The sequence below is a fragment of the Corvus hawaiiensis genome, chromosome 7, assembly GCF_020740725.1.
Source record: "Corvus hawaiiensis isolate bCorHaw1 chromosome 7, bCorHaw1.pri.cur, whole genome shotgun sequence".
Lineage (NCBI taxonomy): Eukaryota > Metazoa > Chordata > Aves > Passeriformes > Corvidae > Corvus > Corvus hawaiiensis.
The window spans coordinates 39490115-39507058 of record NC_063219.1 but is presented as its reverse complement, the minus strand read 5'-3'; the positions used below and the strand labels follow the sequence as shown (position 1 = coordinate 39507058).

Genomic DNA, 16944 nt, shown 5'->3' with positions numbered 1-16944 from the left:
ATGTCCTGCTGTGCCCAGGTACCCCCAGCCCTCTGAGGATCCCGTCTGTCACCCCTGGAGCTGCTCTAGGAAGGAGTTTCCCTCATCCTTGCTGGATTTCTCATGGATATAAGCCCATCCTGTGAGCAACACTGCAACAGCAGCTTCCCATCATCCACTGGAATCCTTCCCAGATTTCCAGGAGGAACCTGAGAATTGAAGCAACCTGATTTTACCCACAGGAAAAGCCTCCAGGAGACTCCACATCTCTGGGTCTTTTGGTGGGAAGAACAAACTGGAGGCACTCCTTGGATCACCAGTTTGGTACTGGAATTTGGCCAGTTCCCTGGGATTTGTTCCAGGGCCCAGAGGAAAAATGGATGGGATACATCTGTGACTCCAGGCTGGGGTGCCTTGAGTGAAAATGCAAGGATCACTGGAATTTCCTCTTTTTCTTTTTAAATCCAAGGAATTTGCCAGCCTGTCTCCCTCACACCGCCTCCTTTTCAACCTGCTGGCCCTCCAGGCTGTGATCCTGTCCTGGAGACATTCCTGGAGCACTCAAAGCCTGCAGGAATCGCCTCACTGGTGCTTCAACACCTGATTTTTGGCAGAAAATGGTCTTTTACACAAAGCTCAGCGCTAAATTGTCATCAAGTGCAACAGAGGCCTCAGAATTCCAGTGCTGGGGTGGGAAATGCTGCTCAGAACGGACCCACATCGGATCCAAGCACTGAGCAGGAGTGCAAGGGAGATTTTTCCTGATTAAAAGCAGGATTTCAGTTTCTCACACCCCAGCACAGCCTCAAACCCCCAGCTCTGGGAGATTTTTGCCACCAGCCCTGTAACCAGCACTCCTCCAACCCCCTCCCTGCTGCCACAGCTGTGCCTGAGAGAACAGGGCCAGGCCCAGGGAAGGAAAATGATGGAAAAACTGGGAGTTCCTGGAAAATAACACTCGCCATGAAGTCGATGTTGTTGTCTTCATTCCGGAAGTGCTCCATGAGCTTCTCGAAGCGCTGCTTCTCCCCACACACCTGAAAACAAGCACCACACCTGGGGTCAACCCCAAAAAGAGTTTCAAATACACCCCTCTGCTTGTTCAGGCCCTCTCCAGCCAGGTTTTCCTCCCATTAAAATATCCTTCAGCCCAAAATAATTCCATGTGGACGCCTGCAGTGTGAGCCTGAGCAGCCAGGTACAATTACTGCACATTTGTAATTAGAAAATCTCTCTTTTTATCTCTTTTCTCCTCAAAAATTGACTCATATCCGTGAGTGGAAGGAGCAGGGTTGCACCAGGCTGGGCCACAGCTCAGAGCTGCCTTTTCTCTGTAATTAGGGAGAAACCCAAATGACAGGGAGGGAAAGAAGAGAAAATGATCCCTGGCTAAAGGAGGAGTGAAAATAAATCAGCACAACAAGCAGCTGGTGGGAATTCCAGAGCTGTGGAAAGGGGTTTTGGCAGGAAACAAAAGATCTGAGATAAAGCAGCTCCCTGGATATTGTTTCAACCTTAATATTCCCAGTAGCTTCTCTGGGAGGTTGGAATTCTCTCTGTCAGTCCTGCTCTCCTCAGCACACAGACCTGGAGTGATCCACAAAACACCCACAGAACGGCAGATGCGTTGGAAAGGACATTCCCATCCCTGGAATGTTTCAGGCCAGGTTGGAGCGATCTGGGATAGTGGGAAGTGTCCCTGGCCACGGCAGCAGGAATGGGATGAGCTTTAAACTTCCTACTTCCCCAAAACCCTTAAAACACACATGGAAATCTGAGATAGAGCAAAGCAGAGCTGGGACAGATCCATCCCTGGGTGGAGGAGGATTTGGAGTCTCCTGGTGAAGGACACAAGGCTCTGCTTGGCAGGGATGGGATCCCTGGGACATGGGAAGGGTTCGGAGCTGCCCTTCAGGCTGTAAATCCTCACACTAATCCCAGGCTTTTCTTCAGGAATAATCCTTGGGAAGCCTCCCTGCAGCACCAGGAGCGCCTCACTGGGAGACCAAACACCACACACAGTGCTCAGGGTCCGGGCAGCTCCAAGGAAAAGGGAGGGCCAGGGATCCGGGATCCCTTGCAGGGATCAAAGGCAGCAGCAGCCTGATGGTCTCAGCTGAGGCTGATCCGAGTCCGGCCCAAAGCAATCCCATGGAATCCTCTCCAAAGGCTCCCCAGGTGCTCTGTGTTATATCCCACACCATCCCTTCCTGCCCTAGGAAAGGTGCTTGGAGCAACCTGGGCTGGTAAATGTGGGAAAGGAGGGAAATTTCAGGGAACATTCCAGGCAGGAGGCTGCACAGAGAGGTTTTGGACCCCGCATCCTTGGAAGTGTCCAGGTTGGAAGGGGCTTGGAGCAGCCTGGGATAGTGGGAGTGTCCCTGTCCATGGCAGGGGTGGGATGGGCTTTAAGGCCCCTTCCCACCCAAACCATTCCAGGATTCCATGGTCTCTCTTGCACCCACTTCAGAAAACATGGAGCAGATTTAAACAAAATCACGGATTGTGGATACAAATGGAACAACAGAGCTCTGATCCCTCTGCAGCAAAGCCAGGATTCCTGGGAAATCTGGTATAAACCATTCCCATGGCTGGGAACAGCTGCCATAAACACAGGAGCTATTTAGGGCAGAGTCATGAAATCAGGAGCAACCCAATCAGAGCAGGGCCAATCCCAGGATCAGCAATCCTGGGATCCTGCACCTGAGGAAGGGGAAAAGCAACATCCACCTGTGGCTGCTCAGGGATATTCCCACTGCCCTCAGATGAGGCAGGGCTGGAACTCAGGAGCTCCAGGAGACAGCAAAGGGATTTCCATGGAATGCTGCAATTTATCCTGGAAGATTCAGGAGAGGGAAGCTGGAGATGAAGCCTCCAGCCTGAAGGTTGGCCTGGATCCTGCTGGGAATGCTGGGATCCAGGCCCACCACAGCAAACCAGATGCTGCCATTTCCACTGGGATACATTTCCAAGGGCTGTCACTGGGAAGCACGGCTGGGATGAGGGGAGGCAGAGCTTTCCTCTAGGAGCGTTACTGTGGGGAAGAACCAGGATTAAAGAGCTGGAAAAACCCTGTCTCTTGCTTAGGCTGGGAACAAAACCTTTGGAAGTTGCACTGAGCCCACATCATTCCAGAAAACAAAGTGTTTTTATGGAAAACCACCCACGGAGGGGCCTTCTCCGGGTGCTAACGAAGGAAATCCACCCCGGATCTATTCCAAACTGCACCACAACCCCATGGGGAAGCAGGAGGATCTGTTAGGAGGGGTTTAGGGAGGATTGGATCCATACCCACCTGGCAATGGACACGCAATTCCCAGCCAGACCTCCCAGGAGCAAAGCTCAACCCTCGCGTTGGTCCCGCTCTCCTGGCTGGCTGGATGCTCCAGGATCATTCCCAGAATGGTTTGGATTGGGAGGGCCTTTAAAAATCCTCTAATTCCACACATTCCTCTATCCCAGGTTGCTCCGAGCAACCCTGGAAGTGATGGGGCTTGGAGCAATCTGGGATAGTGGGAGGTGTCCCTGCCCATGGCAGGGGTGGAATAAAAGGGATTTAAGGTCCCTTCCCACCCAAACCAGTCCAGGATTCTGATTCCATGGAATCAGTGGGAGTGATGTTAAAACAGAGGGAATCCTGGTGTGCTGGATCCTGCTCCTCTCCCACCCCTGGTTCCAACACCAGCTCTTCCCTTCCCAGGGAAGTTCAGACCCTGGAACAACCACCAGACAACGACCTTCCCAAAAGTTGTCTGGATTAGCTGAATTTCAGTTTATTTTTCTGGCATTTCTGCTTGCCTTGGAGCAAAACACATTGGATTCTTCAAAGTTATGGATCACCTTCAGAAAAGCTCCTCAGTCCTGGGTTTATTTCCAAAGCTCCTCAATCCCGGGTTTATTTCCAAATTCCAAGTGATTTCCCACCCAGAGATGCCACGAGCACACCCTCCCCTCCCAAATCCAATTATTCTGGAATATTTTTGTATAAAACACCACAACAGCTTTGCTGGATGAGAGCCAACGTTGGGAACTGTTCCCTGCACAGAGCCAGGATTATTTCTGCCTCTCTGTCCCACTCAGATCCCAGTTTGGATCCCACAGTGCTCTCGGAGTGTTGGGATTTCAATGGAGCATCAGCTCCCAGCACCTGGGACCCCTGGAGCATCCCAAAGCTGTCCCACAGCTCCCTCTTCCCTCCCGTCCTCCCTTGGAATTCTGCTCGTCCTGCAACACCAAGATCAGGCAACTCGGATAAATCTGCAGAGCTGCCTCTCACAAATCCATGGAAACCAGGACAAAGGGCTGGGAATGCTGCTCAGGGAGCTCACTGGCGAGGGAGGAAGGCTGTGATATCCCAATCCAGCCTGCAGTGGGAAGTGCTGGGAATAAGAGGTGCTGGAATGGTTGGAATTACAGCTCTTTAACACAAACAGGAGAACGATGGAAGGGACACCAAAATGCTCCAAGGAAAACCTGCAGCTTCTGGAAAACCCTTCCTGGAGGGAATTTAGCTGGATGAGGAGGCTCCAATCAATCATAAGAGAAGTAGGGACACACAAATCTGATAAAGCAGCTCCACGAACCTCCTTGAAGTTATCAAAGGCAGACAAAATGATTTCGTGGCCCCCTCGGACGAGGCAAACGGCCGCCAGGAGTTCCAGGACCAGGGCCTTTGTCCTGTGGGGAAAACAAAGGGAGACACTCAGGGACAGCACCTGATCCATCTGCTCCCCACCTGAGGGACAAGGTGGGAGCTGCAGCCTCACCCCGTGGGTTTTTAACCCCTTGGAATGAATATCCCTGCAAGGTGCACAGTGCTGATCCAGGGAATTTCGCCTCTCCCAGGATCGTGCAGTTTTCCCCCCCGTCTCAAAGCTTCTCAAACCATGCAGGGATTGAAATCCCGAGTTGGAAACTCAAGCAAAAAGGCACTGGCAGAGCTCTGGCAAAGGCAGGGCAGTGTTTGAGAGCTGCTGCTCCCAGGGAATTCCCTGCACGCACCTGGAGGAGCAGCTTGGCACCCCCCACCAGGTTCCTTGGAGCCCAGTTTTTAATGGAAGTGCTTCTAATTCCAATCTGCAGTTTTCCTGACCCAAATCTGAATTATTCTCCGTGATAATCTGTATTTATAGCCACACACACACACACACACAATTCACTGCAGGAACACAGGATGTTGGAGCATGTCCTTCTCCTTAAAAATCAGGAATCGGAGCTGATTTTCAGCAGTGAAAACAGAGAGAAAACGAGATCACTGAGGGAAAAACATGCAGCAAACTCAGTGTAACCCTCATGGAAATAATCCACAGTGTTTTCTTCCAGGATTCCTGGAAAACAAAAGACTTTCTGGGCAGCTGAGCTCTGAGCAGAGGCAAACCATGCACACACAGAAAAAAATTAGTCCCATGCTCAAGCAGCGACTCAAACCAGATGTTACAGAACAAGAAATACCTTGTGGCTCGCAAAGGGTCAAGGTTATCTTTGGAAACCAGAAAAAATGGTCCCTTCCCTAGGAAATTTTAAATGGAATGTTCAATTCTGCCTCCTCAAGGGTTTGTTTAGGTTTTTTTTTTTCTCTCCTGCCACAAAAACTTCCAAGGTGTTTCGGGATCAAGGAGCTCTCATGGGGATTTGCTGCAATGTCCCCTCTGAGGGGGATGTGTGTGGGGAGGGGATGGAGATCTCTGGGATTGGAGTCTCCAGCGCTGCCCACACCTCTGGGATGAGCGCAGGGAAAGGGCAGCTCCAGCTGTGCCTGTGGGATATGTTTGGGAATAACCCAAGGAGATGGAGTCCCTGCAGTCCTGCCCCACCCCCTGCCCGCTCCCTCTGCAGTGGGAATGGGATCAGCCCCCCCAGTCCCCAGGATGGGCTCAGCTCTGCAGAATTCCCTGGAGCTGCTGCTTCCCCGTGGCACATCCCAGCCAACCCTGAGCACCCAAACCTCGGGGATCCCAACAGCTCCCATGGGACTAAACCAAACACAGTTTGGGGTTTGAGCAGAGCTAACATTCAACTCAGTCCTCAGATGGTTTTAGCCACATTTTAAAGCAGGTTTGTTATTGAAATAACCCACATCTTCCAACAGTGAAAATTTGGGTTCTCCCCTGATTTGCAGGCACTGGAAAATGATAAAAATGATAAAAAATGATTTAATAAAAAATGATAAAAACAATAAACTTCCCATTTCTCCTTGGCTTGCTGAGTTGGGGCTGACTAAAAGAAAGGAAGGAAGAACCTGCTTCTCTCAGGACAAGATTCCTGCTCCTGTGCCCAGCCCCAGCCCAGGCTGTGCAGACACACACCCGGTGCTGGTTATCACCCCATCCCCCTGTTTCCCCTTTCCTTGGGGACATCTCTGTGTTGGGTTTGGATTTGTCAGACCTGCCAAGGCTCAGAACTCCAGGCTCTGCTGGAGGTGGGATCACAGGGATGTGTGGGAGAGGAAGGGACATGGAATCACCAGCAGTTCCACTGAGCAATTACAGCATCATGCCGTGGCTGCGACTTGACCCAGCACAAGAGTGAAACCCTCTCCCAGAGAAATTCCAAGCTCAGGATCTTGGATAACATTTTGTAATGAAGATTTTCCCTCTCTTCAGGAAAATCCCACATTAAGCTGCTCATTGCCAGTGGGGTTTCCTTGCACTGCAACAGAGCTGGAGGGCTCCAGCAGCCAAATTCCAGCTGAATCCCAGAATCCCAGAATGCTTTGGGTGGGAAGGAGTTTAAAGATGATCCAGTGCCACCCCTGCCATGGGCAGGGACACCTCCCACTATCCCAGGCTGCTCCAGCCTGGCCTTGGGCACTTCCAGGGATCCAGGGGCAGCCCCAGCTGCTCTGGGCACCCTGTGCCAGGGCCTGCCCACCCTCCCAGCCAGGAATTCCTGCCCAATATCCCATCTAAACCCACCCTCCTTCAGTCTGAAGCCGTTATGGAAGCTGGAGAATCAGCAGCTTCTGAAAGCACTGGAATTAGACGCCCACTGCTCGTTTATCCGCACCATTCCACACATTCCATCCGATCCAGAGCAAAGGCTGCTTTTTCCACAAATGCCCCTCTGGAAGGCCTTTCCAAGCCCTCTTTACTCACCTGCTTGTTCAGCCCTACAAGGCAGAGGAGCCTACCTGGGGTTCTTGTTGTTCAGGCTTAGTGCAATCTCATTGACGGCGTGAGGGTGGGACATGACCATGTTGAATCCGTACTGGGAAGAGAAGGGAGAATCCCGCTCAGTCTGACACCAATGAATGCTCCCCAAATCCAGCCAATCCCAGCCCCCTGACCAGATCCTGTGGCAGCTTCTCCTGGTGCTTTAAGCTGAACAAAACCTCGTGGAATTTACCACTGGAATATTCCATTCTCCCGCCGTACCTAACAACTTCCAACTGGGTATTCCATGGTTTTACAATTCCCGCCCATTGGCGTTGTTGGAAGTGCTGGGCTTGGCCATTTCAGCAACAAAAACGGCCCAAGAGCTGCTCCTACACCACTCCCAACCCTCTGCTCGTTCCTTTCTCCTCCAATCCCTGTTTAATTGTCCTTCATTTCTTGTCTAAATGGGAATTTGCAGTCCGGCTGCCACACCTGACTCTCCTGCAGGCCCTGCACGAGCACTGCTGCCTTTGCTCCCCACAAACCAAATGGAATTCCTCTGGAATCTGCTCCCCTGGTTACTGGAATTGCTGCTTGCATCCTTCCCAGAGCTCCCACAACCCCCTCCCAACTTCCAGTCAAGGTGTTCACCACAGATTTCCTTGGTTTTAGCTGAAAATCCCAAATTCCTGATGCTCCCAGGGCATGCTGCATGATCCCAGCATCCCACTGGAGAGAGAAAAAACTCAGGAAAATAAGATGAGCTTGGTCCAGCGGATTGATTTCCAGTTATCCCAAGTGCTTTGCCACAAGCACATCCAAGGGAAAACTTGGATTTTCCATCATCTCCTATTTCGGAGTGTTAGCACTAAACTCCAGACTAATTATAACCTAATCAGCTGCATGTCTAATGAACAGGAGCTGGCCCAACATTCCCAGGCCCTTATTCCCCTTCCCTAAATCCCTAAATCACAGGATCATTTCCCATTCCTTCCCGTTTTATGAGAATTTCAATATTTCCATCCATTTTCCCTTAAAAATCCCCCCCTTTTACCTTCCCTCCCCCCTTCCCACCACCCCAACAATTCCCTGCTCCCCAGGGGAATTACCTGGTAGTTCATTATGGCCCGTAAGCACATGATGCACACGTGGACATCATCCTTCTTACTCACTAGTCGGGAATTTTTCAGGGTTCTTCGGCTTGGCAAGGTGTTGTACCTGCAAAAAAATAAACAACAAACCCCATTTCTCATCAATCCCAGGATGATTTCTAAGGAGTGGAAAGAAAGGAAGAGGAATATCCCTCCGCTGGGTGAGAATGCAGGAGTTTTCCAGAGGACAGGCAGAAAATATTCGTGGGAATAAAGGAGGAAAAGGTCCTGGGATGTTTAACTGGCAAGGATAAAAATCCAGTGTTTGGCTCCAGCAGGAGCTGCAGCTGAGCCCTTCCTGCCAGCACAGGTGGCAGGGAATATTCCCAAGAAAACAGGGACAGGGAATGTCACACTGGTTTGTTGTGACTTCATGGCTCATCCCTGGATATTCCCTCTGTTTAATCCACAATAAAACAAGGACAGGGAACACCACACTGGTTTGTGTGACTCCCTGGCTCATCCCTGGATATTCCCTCTGTTCAAATCCATGATAAAAGCAGGAACAGGGAACACCACACTGGTTTGTGTAACTCCCTGGCTCATCCCTGCAAATTCCCTCTTCAAATCCACGATAAAAGCAGGAACAGGGAACACCACACTGGTTTGTGTAACTCCCTGGCTCATCCCTGCAAATTCCCTCTTCAAATCCACGATAAAAGCAGGAACAGGGAACACCACACTGGTTTGTGTAACTCCCTGGCTCATCCCTGCAAATTCCCTCTTCAAATCCATGATAAAAGCAGGAACAGGGAACACCACACTGGTTTGTGTGACTTCCTGGATCATCCCTGCAAATTCCCTCTTCAAATGCACAAACCAAGAGGAACAAGGTCCCACACCAGGGCTGGGTGCTCCCTGTGCCCACCCTGCCCACGGAGAGCCCACAATTCCCAGCTTTCCACAACCCCTCCCCTGGGCTTTCCCTTCCCGGCTGTGCCGAGATGAAAGAATCCCCAAATTCAAAGCAGGATTCAGTCAAAGGAGGGGTTTTTTCCATCCATAAATATGAATGAATCCATCAGCTCAGGGCACTGCAGGATTTCGGGAAGCGTGACCCAGTTTGGGATCAGCACAGAGGGGTTGGAGCACCGGAGCTGAATTTTGGGAGCAGCACAGGAGGAGGCTGCTCTGGCCCCAAGCTCTGCACCTGCACCTGGGTATTTGGGATGCTCCTGGTGGGAATGGGGGTGCCAGGACGGTCCCACATCCCTCCTGCTTCCCCTTGGATCAGCTCTGTGCCCACAGCGAGCCCAGGGCTCGTTCCTGTCCCAAATGTCCCTTCCCCAGTCACAGCAGGAGCAGAGCGACCTCAAACTGGGAATCTGAACTGGGAAGAGATGGTTCCTACACTGCTTTAGCTCAGATCTAAATTCTTTTCCCTACATTTTAAACCCCATTAATGAGATCTTTATGGTGCCACTGTTGGAAGAAAAACAATCCCCTCACTCAGTGCCCAGTGAGCCACATCCCTGAACTTCAGGACTGAAGCATCCACCAGTTCTGTTGGCTCTAAGAAAGGGGAAAAAGTCTCCTTAAACAAGAAAAATGACCGTAAATCCAGATTTTGGGATTTCCAGATGGCTGGAGAAACAGAACTGGGGAGCAAGGGTACTCCAGCATGTCCAATACTGGGTCTGATCTGCCTGGAAGTTCAGCTTGGATCCAGCCACTTGGATGGAGCCTTGCCAAGCCGAGATGATCCCTCCTAAAGCTCTCCCTACCTGGGTGACTTTCCAGGCACCTGGAGCCAGGCTGGGAGAGTTGGGAACGTTCACTTGGGGAGGAGAAGGATCCAGGGAGAGCTCCGAGCCCCTTGCAGGGCCTAAAGGGGCTCCAGGAGAGCTGGAGAGGGACTGGGGACAAGGCCTGGAGGGCCAGGACACAGGGAATGGCAGGGATGGATGGGATGTTGGGCCCACAGGGGGTCACTGGTGCCACCTCCCTGCCCAGCAGGGCCATCCCAGAGCACAGGGTTGTGTCCAGGTGGGTCTGGAATATCCCAGGGAGGGAGACTCCACTCTGGGATCTGTTCAGGGCTCGGGCACTGCGCAGGGACAAAGTTCTGCCTCCTGTCCAGGTGGAATTTCCTGGGATCAGTTCCTGCCCCTTCCTCTTGTCCCACTGCTTGGCATCACCCAAGAGCTTCCCCTCGTGCCAGGGGACAATCCAGGTGAGACCTGAACATGGAACATGCCCTGGAGAGCTCCTGTGCTGAGCCAGCCCCTCCAGGCAGAGGGAATTCTGCCCTGGATTCCCACCCCATCCCCTCAGCAGACGCTATTCCTTCCCACAGCCACCAGAGCCAAGAATTAACCAGGATTTTTGTACAGGAACTCCTGAACAACAGCTCAGCCGCTGGAATTCAGGCTCAGGATGCTTTTCCTTGTGTCTGCAGCCATTCCAAGGCTCTCTGATGTTTTTGTTCCCTCCCCGAAGGCGGGGCAGGCCGGTGGCAGCTCCCACACCTCCCTTTGTGAGCCAGGGAATGGGTGGATGAGCTCCTCCTGCTTCTCCCTCATTCCTGGTTCCCAAAAACTTGGCCCAGCAGCTGGAGGACTCGTTGGGTTTCATTTCCTGTCTGCTGCAGGTCCCAGATGATGTCAGCCCAGGATATTTATCCTGCTAATTCATGGCAGATGGTTCCTCTTTCATTTCCCCGGCCCCTCCTTGCAAGGGGAGCTGCAAAACCATTCCCCTGCAGAAGAGCAGGAACTGAGCAGCTGAGCCTGGGGAAGCTCCTGCAGAGGGGATGGGTTCCTCCTGCCAGTCCTAAAAGGGGTGGCACCTGTGGGGAGGGAGCTCATCCAGAGTTTTGGGATGAGCAGGATGAGGGGAAGAGCAGGACTTCAACTGCTCCACAACCAGGAAAGCCAGGGCCAGCCCTGGGCTGGAATACACAGTTTGAGGTTCTTTTTCTCACCCAGATCTGACAGAAAAACGTTTCTGTTCAAGAATAATTTCGTAATTTTTTTATATTTTAGGGCCATGGAGATGCTCTGAGGCCTGGAGCTCCTCAGCTCTGGAGCCAGGCTGGGAGAGCTGGGAATGTTCCCCTGGAGAAGGGAAGGACACAGGGAGAGCTCTGAGCCCCTTGCAGGGCCTGAAGGGGCTCCAGGAGAGCTGCAGAGGGACTGGGGACAAGGCATGGAGGGCCAGGACACAGGGAATGGCTTCCCAGTGCCAGAGGGCAGGGCTGGATGGGATATTGGGAATTGCTGGCTGAGAGGGTGGGGAGGGTCTGGGCTGGAATTCCCAGAGTAGCTGTGGCTGCCCCTGGATCCCTGGCAGTGCCCAAGACCAGGCTGGACATTGGGGCTGGGAGCAGCCTGGGACAGTGGGAGGAAGGCTGGAATTAGATCCCAAACCCTTCTGGAATTCCATGATGTGCCCAGTCCCGTGGTGCAGACTTTGAATGCTCCAATTTAATACAAATTCCAGCTGATTTCTCCCATCATTTTTATCTTTTGATCTGCTAAAAACCATCCTGCTCTCCTCTGGCTCCCAGGAGAGCAGCCCAGGGTGGGTCTCACAGAGATGAGAAGCTGAAATTCATCAGGGCTGGCTGGATTTGGGGTTCCATCCCTGCAATTTTGCTGGTGGTGGGTTGGGAACTGTGGGGTTTGTCTCAACTGACAGCCAAAAATTCCTTCAGAAAGGAAGGTTTGGGCCCATTTGGGGTTTCTGTGATCTGCTGGAGCTGCTCACAGAGATGCTCTGCTGAATTAGAAAGCATCTGACAAAAATGATGCCTTCCCCGGGCCCCTGAGCAGTGCGAGTGTCACTGGCGAAGCCCAAACTCGGGGACTGCAGCTCCCAAAACCGTGGCAGATTTAAGCCCAGTTACTGAACACACTCAAAGCCCATTCCCAGATTTGCCTGGATGGTTCTCTCCTCATGGCCTCGGCAGATTCTGGAGGAGGAATCGAAGTTTCTCATTTCAATCCACACGGAAACTCCAGTCCTTTCCTCAGAAGAAAGGGAATTTCTAATGGGCTGGGATGCTGCAAAGCCTGCATTAATAATTATCTGACAGCAGAGGCTGGCTCTCAGTAAAGCTCCTTCTCCCAAAAAAGCAGCAATGAAATCCCCAAAGGTTCTTCCCCCTTTTTCATCCTCCTGCCCTCATTTTGGTGTTGGTTTCCCAAATCCCTGTGCCTCCTCTCCAGGAAAAAAAGCCCCTCTCAGTTGCCAAGGAAACGCAGGGAGGGGGGAATTGGCAGGTTCAGCACTGCTAAAAAGAGCTGTGGGGAGGCAGCTGGACTTGGAATTGGAGAGGGATGGTCCTGGAGGATGGACAGAGCTCTGCCCAGCCCAGGCCAGCTCCTGAATTTTCCATTACCCTGGGGAGGTTTTCTCAGCCTTCTCCTTTTTCCTCCAAGAGGGAAGAGCAGATCTTTCAGCTTGGATGGGGCTTGGGAGAGTGGGAGGTGTCCCTGCCCATGGAATGGGGTGAGTTTAAACCTTTCCAACCCAAACCAGTCTGGGATGCTGGGATTCCTTTCTCCTGTTTGCACAGTTTCCACCATTCGAGGAATTTCCACACAGCCTGGGTGTCCCCACACCCCAAAAATCTCATTTACCACCCGGAGATGGGGCAGAACCTCCTGGTTTTTCCCAAAAAAAACACCCTGTGCCCCCTCCTCAACTGAGCACCTGCCTTGATCTGAGGAGGAGATTCTCTCTCAGTTCACCAATATTTACTAATTATAAAAATTACAATTTAAAAATTATAATTATAAAAACAACCCTCCTTTCTTGAAAATCTCTCACCTACCTTTAGCTTTCCCTTTTTTTTTGACACACATAATCCCCAGCTACTGAAAAAAGACACTTTTAAAAACGCACCTTTAAAAAAAATGCACCTTTTTAAAAATGCATATTTTTAAAAATAGACTTTTTAAAGAAATACACATTTTAAAAAATACCCATTTAAAAGAAATATTAAAAATACAGATTTTAAAATACAGATTTAAGACAAAAACCCCAAATCCAGGTAAGCTGCCTCAGTTGTGAGATGGCTCTGGAGGAAGGGGAAACTTTTGGCTGGAAAACTCTGTCAGGTCCCATTTCCGTGGCAGTTCTGGGGATGAGCAAAGTCTCCATTTCTAACAAAAAGAGGAAACAAGATGGACAAGGACTACAAGCTCTAAGCTTAGGTACAAAACACAACTACTTGCACCATGAGAAGGAGAACTCGGCTCTTGCTTCCAGGCCAACCACGCTTCCCTCTCTCCGCGAAAATCCCGCTCTACGGAAGCCAACTACGCTCGGGATTATAATGTGATAACCACACGTGCTGGAGCCTGCAGCCCTTCTCCTGGGGCTGGGGCTGTCCCAGTCCGTGTGGCCACCAGATTATCCATGGCATGGGAGCAGTGCTGGCCCCGGGGCTCCATGCCCTGCAGGGGACACCTTGCACTCGGACTTACGGGATTTTCCGGGCGGGAGCCTCATCGGCAGAGCGCAAAGGGAAGCTGCTCCAGAGGCAGGTGGCTGCCAAGCAGCTCTGGCAGCGTTTGAGCTCAAGGTGGTCGGGCAGAGAAACCAATCTGATGGTGTGTGACAGGAGATGAGAGCGCCGGGAAGGACGGGAGAACGGGAAAAGAGCATTTGAGCGGGAAAAGGGAATGGAGGAGACGTTGAAACGGAGAGTCAGACACGAAAGGAATAAAGGGAGATGTGAGAAGGGGAAAAGGGTGGAAGGAAATGAAGAGAAACAATGTCAGAGACATGTAAGGTATTCCTGGTTTAGGCACTCCTAATCCCAAACACTCCTCCTTAGGGAACGGTGGAACCGGCACCTCCTGCCAGCTCGGGCTCTGCCACTTCTGGCAGAGCAACTCAGGAGCAAAGAACACCAAAGCCACTAAAAAACCCCTAAATCAAGTGGCCAAGTGATCCTGCTGCACTCCACAGCTGGATTTCTTTCCCAGAGCTCTCCTCCTCTCCAGTGCCTGAGGGCTGGGAATTAATCTTCCAGGTACAAGGTTTGGAGCCACTCAACAACAACCCAGGGCCAAGGGCACTGCCTGGCAAAGCAAAACCACCTCTGCTGGAAGGGAAAGCTGCAAGTGAGGTGGCTCCACTTTTGGACACTTCTCTGCTCACAGGATTATGGAGCAAAACTCCATAAAAGCCAAAAAAAATCCCAAAGGATCCAGCACTCAAGAGCTGCAACCCCAGTACCAGGATGTGAGGGTGGTGGTCGGGGCAGGACATCCAAGGAATGGAAGAAGTGACTGTCAGTCAATCCTGGGAAGTGATCCTGCCTTTTCCACAAATTAAAAAAAAAAGGAACATTGGGAAAGAGAGACTTGGTAGTAAAGCATGGAATGGCGGGAGTGAAAGCAGGTCTGGGGGAGGGAAGTGGCCTTTCCAAAGAATCCAACATCCCCTTCATGGCAGCACGGAAGGAATGTGCTGCTGGAAGAGACGGGACACAGGATGGGAGCCCCAGACTGGCTGGGTCCATGGAAATGCTGAGCTGCATTTTGGAGACGAGGAATGGCTTCCTCTGCACAAGGAATTGCATCCTCGGCTCATCCTGCCCTCGGAAGTGATTCCTGCCCCTTCCCCAGCTGCTGCCCTGAGAGGCTCCTTCCACCTCAAACCACCAATTCCTTAAATGCCACTCCTCTGCTGGGAAAAGAGGGAAGATGAGGGATATCCCAGTGGGAAAAGCTGTCCCACACTGCAGATCCCGAGGATGCCGTACCGGAGGGTCGAGTGTCTGCCGGAGCGGGAGATGCTGTTCCCAACGGGAGAGGGCAGATTGCTGCCCCTGTGCAGGTCCTCGATGGATCGGCTCCAGGGCTTGGACTTGTCCATGGAGCTCTCCACGCTGTTCTCCAGGCTTTCAAAGTCAAATCTGCAAGGAAACAGGGATTCCAAGGCCGGGTTAGGCGGGAGAGACGCGCGCCGAGTTCTCCTTCCCGCCGCAGGTTTTGGTGGCATCACAGAATCACTGGACAGAGCCAAATGGGCCAAAAACAAAGGAAAAGCTCTCCAAGATCTCCAAGATCATCCCAGTGCTCCCTCAGTACTGGGAAAGTCCCTTCCCACCCAAACCAGTCTGGAATTCTGTGATTTCAACAGGTGGAATAATGATGGAAAAGGAGAGTTAAGGACAAGGTGGTGCTGGAGGGACATGGAAAAGTCCAAGGAAAGAGGATGAGCTTCACATGGGGGAAGGAAATCCCAGAACCACAGGTTCACTGAGATTGGAAAAGCCCTCCAAGACCATGGAGTCCAACCATTCCCAGCCCTGCCAAGGCCACCACTGCCCCTTGTCCCCAGGTGCCACATCCGCAGGGCTTTGAATCCCTCAGGGACACGTCCCAACAGGATCAAACAGCTTCTTCAACATAAAATAAATCCAACACTGGCTGCTGGCTGATGAATAGCCCTGCCTGGAAGGAAAGAGCGGGAATTCTGGGAGCTCTCTCCAGTGAATCCCCATAAACCAGCTGTGCAAGCACCGCTTCGGTTTCCTCCATCCCAGCTCGGCCCCACAAACCTCCCAGCACATTCAAATATCACCACAATCATCCCAGATCCCCTGATTTCTGACTCCTTGCCCGTTGTTCTGCTATTCCAAGCAGGAATTGCTTGTTCCCCTTCCAGCTCCCGAGGTTATTACTCATGTTCCCCATGTGAGAGGGGAAAAACCCAGCGAGTTCCTTGCGTACATTTGTATAAATTTAGGCAGAAAGGCTCTGTACAAACATTTCTTTTTGCTGTGCACCGTTTTTTCCAGTGGGTAACATTTTAAACCATAGGATTTTCCCTCATAAATTTTCCTGCAACCCCACCACAAATCTCTTTTCTGGGCAGTGCCAGACGTAAATCTGATGGCAGCCTTGCTAAAAATAAATTATCAGCTCTCCCCAGCTGGAGTTTCTACTCCAAAATTATCTTTAACCTTTGTCATTTTTATATAAAAAAATCTGCTACGATATCCTGAGTGAATGTGGATTAATTTCCCATCCCTGGAATTGTCCATAGCCAGGTTGGATGGGGTTTGGAGCAACCTGGGATAGTGGAAGGTTCCCTGTCCATGGCAGGGATGGGCTTTAAGGTCCCTCCCAACCCAAAGCAGTCTGGGATGATTCCATGACAATAAAACAAAGCCTCAGCTGAAGATCTCCACTGAAAGCTGATTTTCCCCACTGGTTTTTCAGAGCCCGTGTCATGATTTACGACCCAAACGTCTAAACCTGATCTCAACTTCCCAGATGTCAGAAAAAAACTCCGTTTCCAGTCTTCCCAACTTCCAAAATGCCCCTGGAATTGCTCCTGAGTTGTGCTGCAGCACATCTGCTGCCCAGGACCCCAGGCCTGCCTGCCAGGAGCCTCGGGAGCAGCGCCTGGGGGGTGGGAATCCCTCTGAACACAGCGGGAACACAAAGCCTTGGGCTCAGACACCAATTCCAAACCTATTCTCAAGGAATCCTGCATCTTTCCACACATTTGTGGGATGGGTTTCCCACCCTTAAGATGCTCAGAGACCAAAGATAAAAAATGTGAAGAGAGATGAATAATCTCAAGGTTTAAATTCCGGCCTTTTTTTGCCTGCTGTGATGAAATAATTCCAGACTCACTTCAAGATTTCCTCTGCCCTCAGGCCCACAGAATCATGGAATTATTGAGGCTGGAAAAGACCAGAACCACCAAACCACGTGCCCAAATTCCACATCTACTCCTTTTTGAACAATTCC

General features: G+C 51.4%; 1 protein-coding gene across 13 annotated transcripts in view; it reads right to left on the bottom strand.

Moving 5' to 3' along the window:
• Positions 1-16944, bottom strand: part of FMNL2 (formin like 2) — a 112269-nt gene that overhangs the window by 19299 nt on the left and 76026 nt on the right. For 9 of the 13 annotated variants that reach the window (XR_007204727.1, XM_048309161.1, XM_048309168.1 and 6 more), the window contains exons 6-11: positions 14943-15095; positions 13657-13776; positions 8183-8291; positions 7109-7185; positions 4563-4656; positions 942-1016 (exon numbers count right to left, since the gene is read on the bottom strand). Coding sequence is in view for 12 of the 13 variants with exons in the window: in XM_048309161.1 (XP_048165118.1) it covers positions 942-1016; positions 4563-4656; positions 7109-7185; positions 8183-8291; positions 13657-13776; positions 14943-15095 (628 nt within the window). In the remaining variant the exon portion in view is untranslated. The remainder of the gene's footprint in view (positions 1-941; positions 1017-4562; positions 4657-7108; positions 7186-8182; positions 8292-13656; positions 13777-14942; positions 15096-16944) is intronic. The other 4 variants (XM_048309170.1, XM_048309172.1, XM_048309171.1 and 1 more) reach the window with 1 other exon arrangement.